The sequence below is a fragment of the Charadrius vociferus genome, unplaced genomic scaffold (assembly GCF_000708025.1).
Source record: "Charadrius vociferus isolate BGI_N301 unplaced genomic scaffold, ASM70802v2 scaffold118, whole genome shotgun sequence".
NCBI classification, from domain to species: domain Eukaryota; kingdom Metazoa; phylum Chordata; class Aves; order Charadriiformes; family Charadriidae; genus Charadrius; species Charadrius vociferus.
In genome coordinates this window covers 1,570,224-1,578,815 of record NW_009649846.1, presented here as the reverse complement: position 1 = coordinate 1,578,815, position 8,592 = coordinate 1,570,224, and the positions used below count along the sequence as shown (strand labels likewise).

The 8,592-nt window shown below is 38.7% G+C and overlaps 1 protein-coding gene across 1 annotated transcript; it reads right to left on the bottom strand.

Moving 5' to 3' along the window:
- Positions 1-1,621: 1,621 nt before the first annotated feature.
- On the bottom strand, positions 1,622-4,484 carry MSANTD4 (Myb/SANT-like DNA-binding domain containing 4 with coiled-coils). The gene is made up of 2 exons (XM_009890915.1): positions 3,867-4,484; positions 1,622-2,194 (listed from the first exon to the last, which is right to left on the bottom strand). Exons 1-2 carry the CDS (start codon positions 4,320-4,322, stop codon positions 1,622-1,624), a joined length of 1,029 nt encoding a protein of 342 aa, XP_009889217.1. The 5' UTR covers positions 4,323-4,484.
- Positions 4,485-8,592: the final 4,108 nt, after the last annotated feature.

Sequence of the window (8,592 nt, the reverse complement as noted above, 5' to 3'; positions counted from 1 at the left end):
TCAGATACAGTTCCCCTCAGGGCATTTCTATCCAGCTATCTCCTTCCTTTTCCATTCTCAAGTAAGCGCTCCTTGGTTTAAGCCTTACTCTGAGGTGCCTCATCTCTCCGATTTACTACACAGGGAATGCAGGCACCAGCAACTTTGGGGTGCTGCGGTGTTAAGTATCCAGACTTCTCTTCATATATAGCCTTGTTTCTCTGTGAAGAAACACAGACTCCAGAGCAATTTTGGATTGTAGCAGTCAAATTTATTTCCACTGTAGAAGCACACTTGATTCAGTAGTAGAAAAATAACATTTTCTTTGCAGCATAAAAGTAATCCTGTAGTGGTATAAATATATTTACTTGCACAAGAATCCATGTAAGTCACTCAACATATACTCAGATTTAGTATTCTCACAGTCCTAAGTTTCAAACTGCGTCAACAAGATTGTTGCTTGCAGAAAGATGAGAAATGTGAAGTCTGGTTCAGTTGGGTTTTTAACATATGAAATAATAGAAAGCTTCCTTGGTGTGTTTTTTTTTAAAATTATTTTAAATGAATATGTTGCTTATGAAAAATACTGACAGCCTTCAGCACTGACTGTTTCTGTTTGTCTAATTAAAACATACTATATGGCACCAGCCATGGAAGCCTCTTCTGGCTGCCTCACAGACATGACCTCAGTGCTGGCCAGGTAGAACTACCACATTCGAGCGTTAAGTGTTCAAGCTCAGCGCTCCTTAGCCTGTGCTCAGCCTCTATGGCTCCACTCCTGAGACTCCCATCACCAGCTACTGTCTTTCAAGGAACAAACCAAGTTGAGCAACTAACTTCAGGATGTCATCCCAGACCCATCAGACAGCATGCCTGACCAATCAGTAAGTCCCTATGCTGCACTAAGACAGGTGCTATTCCATATAGCGTTACTAATGACCTGGTGCAACCAACAGGCCAGCTTACAGTAGGCATGGTTGATGTGTAACTTTATCTAGTACAAATACTTCACGCAAAAGGAATAATACTATTTTCTGGACTCCCGTTCAGTTCAAGCCATGAAACAACAGCAAATACAGCTGCAGTGAATTTAGCTTGTACTTTCACTTTTAGGTAATTCTTGAGCTCTCTTTCCAATTGTGTGGGTGGAAAACAAAAAAAAAGGGGAAATTATGTTTAATGAATCAATTGAATCATAACTCTGTGTTACTGTGTTCTGTCTAACTTATACTTATTTACTGTGTGGGCTATCGTCACCACCATGCCCTCACAACATATGTTGATTTATTCTGATCCTTCCTTACTGTTAGTACAGTGAAAAAAGTACAAGGTTCAGCCTTGATTCTTCTCAATGTGTCTATGGGAGGAGGACAGCAAACTAATACAACACAATACTGAAGACAAGAGAACATAACACTTAGTTCTGATACACTGAAAAGCAATTTCACACATAAGTTCATTTATGTAGGCACACGGAAAACGAGCACCATTCTATTCTCTTTTTTTCTTTTTCGGTTTAACATCAACATTCAACTCTGAACAGAAGAATGTTAAGCCTCTAGGACAGTTTCAGTATTAAGAAAAGAACTACTTCTATTTTACAAACATCAAAACACTAACATTAACACTTCAGTTGAAAAGTTCACTGCAAGTGACCCTCTCTCTGAATTCGAAGGCGCTCCTTCTCCACTTGCAAGCGTTCCTTCTCAATCTGCAGCTTCTCTGACTCAAACTTGAGGAACTGCAGCCTCTCTTTCTCCAATTGCAAACGTTCTTTTTCAAGTTTTAGCTTTTCAGTTTCCAGATCCAGAGGCTGCACGATGGGTTTTTCTGTCTGGGCGAGGTCATTTTCCAGGGCAGGCTTTTCAGCACGCAGAGTCTCTAGCCTGAGTTTTTCCCATTCAATCTGAAGTCTCTCCTTCTCAATCTGAAGTCTCTCACGCTCCAAGTCAACATGCCGCAACCGTTCTTTTTCAATTTGCAGGCGCTCCTTCTCCACTTGCAACCTTTCGGCTTCAATGTCTAGTCGCTGCTTCTCCAGCTCCACCTTCTGCTTCTCCAGATTTATAAGCAAGTGAGAATCTTCATAGGCTAGCCGAGCTTGAACAGAGCTTAGACTTCCAAACTCTTCAATGTGGGGGAAGTCTGGGAGGTCATTTTCGTTTCTCGAATCTGGCAAAACTGATGACAAAATTTCTTCTTCCTCAATAGGAAACTGCAGAGAGGAATGCAATAGACAAGAATTACATTCCAGTCTTTATGCCAGAATAAATTTGTTAGACACAACTTGACTGAAAAGAACATACTGGGTTTTTTCATCTTGAAAGCTACTCAGAACCTTTTAACTCACACACCATGAAATAACCATGTTAGATCAAAAGACTGTTTTCTACCATTACACAGGTAGAGAAAACACGCTTTATGTGCAAGTTAATATCTGGTAATGAAAAACGGAGAATCAGCTTGTCAGTCGACATGCAAGAACACACAGAAAATATCGCACAACAGATTCTACAGAGCATTCAGAACCACTAATAGAAAACTGGATCTAAAAAAAAATATGCTGTTCTTACTTCTCATGCAGCTGGGTGACATAAGCCACTAGGAATTTGTTGTGACTAATTATTAGAGTAGCTGGACCCATAGGCTATGTAGTATGTAAGGTAACCCAACCTTCACTAACTTGAGGATTCCATTTCTAAAAAAAAACAAACATTGAACACTGACATTTTTCACATGCTCCTAACCCTTCACACTGTGTTAAGTGGATTAATAAACAGGACTTATTTAACCAATTTTGTATTATCACATTTGCTGTAAAGTTATTTATGACGCAGATGACTAGGTGGTTAGGACCATTGCTTTTGGTGGCCTTTAACAACTCATGCAGAATTATAGCCCTTATGTGCTACAAATTCATAGTACACAAGGGATAACTGTCTCCCACTAAGCATGCTGCAAAAGAAAGGTAAACTGAGGAAGATACAGGTTCAGAAAAATCTTAAGACAATGAGAGCCACTGCCAGTCCTCTAGCACTAGACCAGACAGACACTGTTCTTCAGCAGTTGTCAAACAGTCTCATACCATTTAACAGCTTATGCTGATTTTTTTCCCCAGCACATATCTCAACTGAGCTAAGACAGGAGTTGCTTCCCCTCCTCCCCCTCCAAAAAAACCCAACCCAAACCTGTTTGAGTACCCCTTTTTGAAATGAGAACTATACATTTGCACAGGCACAACAAAACTATCCAAACATTCGACTTTACTCCAGCTGGCTGCCTACCCCTCGGCAGTCGCAGTACTACCTGGAGTAACAGCCTGTCTACAGGATCCACAGCTACTTGTCAAATTCACACAAGAATTCCGACAGGAATGGCTGACTGACTTATTCAGGTAATATTTTCATCTCCTGTGGGTTTATTTTAAGAAATGCAAACAGTACTCTATTTCTTTCTCTGTTCTATTTCTTTCTGTACCTGCAGGTAACATAGACTTCCACCACAAAGAGATGCCTTTCTCTTCTCAGTTCATCCATCCATCCAGCCTAAGTATTAAACTAACCATTTTCCTTCAACAGTGTATTTTCATTCAACTGACTGAACTAGTTCTTATGTACGGCACATACAAATGGAAAATATATGTGCAAATACACATTCAAAGTCGAGGGATATCAATTTAATAATCAACATCCGAGACCTTACACACAATTCCAAGTTGCTAGATTTGAAAACCACCTCTCTGAAACATATTTATTTCTACAGTTTCTTTAATTCACACATTCAGAAAAAAAAAAACAGAAACAGATGCTATAAAGAAACACAGCAAAAAGCCTCATGCTGAAGTGAAATGATGGCCATATTGCATATAGCTAATGTCAGTCACTCACTTCAAAATTCTGCGGATCCTCCTCTTCTACTTTGATTTCTGTTAAAGATCTACTTGTTTCTCTGAAGTCAGTGATATTCTGCCATTCAAAACTTGATTCAATTGCAAATCCCATTTTCTCATCCATGTCTTCTTTGAGGGAGTCATCTAAATTGGATGAAGGAAGGTGAAAGCCAGCACCTACTACCTTGATATTCGCATTCAGACGTTTTCTCTTCGTGAGTGCTCTCCAGTCAAGGTATCGCCTTTTCACTTCTGTCCCTGTTCTTTGCTCTCCTTCACCTACAGCATTTACACACTCTGCTATTTCCTCCCAAGCTTTCCGTTTCATCTCATTAATTGTTGAATTAAGTTGCTTTGAAAAGAGAACTTCTCTCCTTTTTCTGATTTCCTTAAGGAGAGTTTGAGTTTCCTGAACGCTAAAATTGCTTTTTCTTTTTCTTTTTAATTGTTTCATTTTTTCCAGCTTTAACCTAGTAATTTCACCACAGGAGACTAAAGAGATGATCTGAAATTAATCAGTTATTAATACAAATAAAATTTAAAAACGAACGAAAGCAGACTTCTCATGAAGTGAATTTTCTCTTCACTTTGTAGCATATTCCTATTTGTCAGGCTTCCTAAGAGAAAAAGAGCAAACAACATAAATCTCCAAGGTACACACTGAATATTTTCATTTAACAAATTTGACTCCTAAGTCATCATTTAAGGAATGCATATTTTTAATAGATCTTTCATTCAACAGAAGAAAACCATTTTGTTAAGCTCTGAATATAAAGTAGCTACAGATATCTTCTCTAATCTCATTGAATGATAAATCCGTTAATATATCCATGTCATGAACCATTAAGGTTGAGTTGATATTTCCATTACAAAAATACAGCTATTTTCCTTCAACTCTTAAGAGTTTTGCCAGTTGGGATTTGCTTAAGGCTGAAATTTGACAGACACATTTAAGTTTGAACGTTAAATTAAAAAAAATCCCAAAGAAACTAAAATTGTATCATTACTTGAAAAACATGAAATGTTTAGGGGACTGAAATTTCTGAGGCACATTTTAAATGAGACACCATTTACACACACACACCCCCAAGTAGATTAATTTGAAAAGCTGATGTTTTAGAGGCTCTTATCTTAATCACAAAAATAGAACTGGAGCAATTCTGCTGAATGTCAGGAAATAACTACCCGTTCAAACAGATGTCATGCATTAGAGATGTTACAACAGGAAATAGATTCAGGAATAAGTCACTACATGCCCATGGCAAAGCCTTCTTCTACCGTTCTCACACTGCACAACGCCTCATGTCAGATGTGATGGCAGGTGTCCAGCCCTCTAGCCTCAGCGATAGCTGGTCCTGTGCCTCATGCTGAAAGGAAAGCTAAACCCCATAATACACCTGACAGATTGTGCACAACTCTGTACAGAAAGTGGAAAGTCTGAGTGGGAGAAACAGGAGACTACCAATGCAGTGACGAATATATCATAGACCGTATTATCTAAACAAAAACCCAGAACAACTGAAAGCAGAGACTGAGAATAAAAAGTACTTCTTGGTCACAGACTGCTTGGTAATGGCTGAATTTCGGATTTATTTTGAACTTTATTTTGTACCACGTTACCTACCACTTTGGGTAGGCTCAAAAAACTTTGAACCAAGTAGGCGAATGATTCACTATACAGTACTTACAGTTTCAAGCTGTTACGTTTGTTCACTATTAATCTAGTATTGACTTTTTGTCCACCTGAAGCAAATGGCTTGCAGATTACACATTCCATTGCTACTGACTAATGGACTTAATCCTTAAATAACTCCTCCCCCAGCTACAAAGGATTTTTAAATTTTTAAGTACTTTTTCCCCTGTTATTCTCCTAAACTTGGTTAAAACATACACATGAACATGTTACACAAACCCCCTCTATTTGAGGAATAATGCACATGATAGTTTAGACATCGTTCTTCCTCTCCTATGCACTATTGACTGTATATAAGTGGTTCACTTGCAAAGTTTTCCGTATCAAGCAACATTCTTTTGTACCCAACATGTAAGCACACTGGCATCAAATATTTTTTAAAACATTGCATTTCGGAAACTGGTTTACTACTTTTCCTTGTTAAAATATTGCCCTCACTGTGAATCCATTTAGTTCCAATGGTTACTAGCTAGCAAATATGCACAACCGAATCCCAAGAAGAAATCAATTGCATAAAGCATGAGTGTGTATCAGCGTGGACCACTCTGCAGTGCTCCCATGCAGTTATCCACCACTTTTGACTCCTCTGACTCAAGCTGCATGTTGCTGTTTAAGATGCATGAAACTCCCTGCCCTTCTGAAAATAAAATACTAATTGGTTTTGAGAAAAGGGAATTATTTAAATAAATAATATACCCTACTCTTTTAACAGACACTCAACTTCACATGAACAGTACTAAAAAAAAAAAAAGTTGCAGTTTAAAAAGTCAGATTTATATCACTACACAGCACTGTATCTGCTAGAATTACATGATTTTTTTCCTGAGACTTTTTATCTCATCTTTAAGCACCTCCCATAACCTTCATTATTATAAGTTTGCCACATAAAGATACGTTGGGTTTTCAAGGAAGCAGCATCATATTTACTTATCTGGCAGTAAATCAATTATTTGGTATTTGCTGTGCTCTTCAGATGCAAATTACAGCATTAGTGCTCTTCTATTAATATGGCAAATAATTTCTTGACCTATGTATCAAAATAGAATATGTCTGATACAAGCTCCTAAATTTCCCAGTAAAATAGCAGCAACGCCTACCTATTTTAAAATTCATGACTGCTAACTTCCAATTGGCTGGGACATCTTACCTTTCCTAACTATTACCTTTTTGAAGCATATTGCCTCATTAAAGACAATTCCTTTCTAGTTAATCTACATGGGTGTTAATGAATTGTCTTAACAGTATATGGACTCATAGAGTTAGCTCAACTTCACTGTGGGACTGTTTACCTTTCTGATACATTAACTAAAAAGCATTATTATCTAACTAAAGCTGAGGTTTAGGATATTCTGTTTTCTGACATTGCTAGATGGTCTCCAGGATATTACTCCTCAATGCAGAAAAATGAACTGTTACATGATCAAAGTATATAAGGGACGGGAATGGTAATAAGCTAGGATTTGTACACATTCTAGATAGTTACAGAAAAAGTCCTGTCACCATTTTGAAAAGCATGATTTACAAAAACATAGCATGCAGCATGTTTAAGTTTTCCTTTGATATGAAATCTAAAACATGAAATGCACACATTTGGAAAAAAAACCCAACACAGTAGACAGACATTATGGTTTTTCTGAAATCAGAACTGTAACTGCTCTACATTTTAGTGTCTTTAGCAGAAGAATCCACAGCAAATAATATTTGCTGAGTGCACCAATTGGGAAGATGGGCAGTTCACTCAGAAAGAGTATGTGGAGGTAAGAGCAGTGGTGAAAAAAATATCTTTTGGTCAGATCAAGCCACTTACACCACCATGAAGGTAACAGAAGACATCTGCAAGAAAAAAAAAAAAAAAAATCCTCAACTATATGACCAAAAGTACTTCTGGTACATGACCAAAGATGGCAGTTACCTGACAGGGAATAGCTGCAGTCTGGTCAGCCAAGTGACTGAGAAATTCCTGGGAAGTAACAGAGGATGCAAACAACCTGACCAGCCATGCATCCATCACACAGCAAGGCGCTAGCTGCAAATGCAAAATGCATATTTTTACAGTTTGGGTAGAAATGCGAAGTGCTGGCTAGAAAAAAAAGAAACAATTCTGATGATACAGTATCAGGAAGATTTCAAGGGTCTTCCAGGAAAGATGGCAACATGGAGCTATGAGTTTGATGCAGGCCCTGTCAGGCCAGAAGCAACCTACGGTCAAGAAGGTCCTCATCACTGGACTAAATAAACACAAACTATTTGTCAGGATTGAAACAAAGTAAGGATTGCAAAACTAGACTGAACACTCCATCAACACACAAAACACACATGCACTGAATAACTGACATAGTTAATGACAGAGGCATCCACATTCTGCTTCTGTGGCTTTGTGTCCCCTTTGCTCACGTGCTGGACCAACAAACAAAAAAATCCATGCATTCACCAGGATCGAAGGATTGCTGCTAGCATATAATGTCAAATATTCTAGAAAAATCATGACTTTTTTTTTTTTTGAATTATGATGCCTCGATACTTTGCCTTTTTTTTTTCCTCTAGACTTTCAGAGCTTTAAAAACTTTAAATCAGAAGAACCTGCTACCTTTTTTTTTTTTTTTTAAATAACATTTGAGAGGCTGAGGATTTTTGCATGATACTAAAACCTAGGGCTTTCTGGAAAACTTCATATGGGATTCATAGTGGTTGGCTACGCTGGCTTGGAACAACTCATGCTTTTGTAGTCAAGAGAGGCTGTAGTACACAGGAGGGTGTGGGTGCTGCTGAACACAGCCCACCAAATGGCCAGTCCTCCCTTCCAGGAGCTTGCGGTTTGAGCACCTGAAAAGGCAAAGCGCTAAAGGGAACCAACACCACCTAAAAGGACAATTCAACGAAGCAGAGAGGAAGTACCGAGGCTGGAAAGCAGCTGTGGACTCGGGCTGTTGAACCCACAGATCCGCCAGTCGGAAGTTCCCCTTCCCCTAAACCAGCAATGGCCACGGACGGCACAAGACCTCCCCCCCCGAGCAGGGCCCTCGTCCTGCAG

Bases quoted from the DNA above. Each gene is read 5' to 3' on its own strand.
- MSANTD4 (XM_009890915.1), bottom strand. From the start codon at position 4,322: ATGAAACAATTAAAAAGAAAAAGAAAAAGCAATTTTAGCGTTCAGGAA. The intron at 2,195-3,866 runs GTGAGTGACTGA...TCCTCTCTGCAG, and splicing joins AGGATCCGCAGAATTTTGAA to TTTCCTATTGAGGAAGAAGA.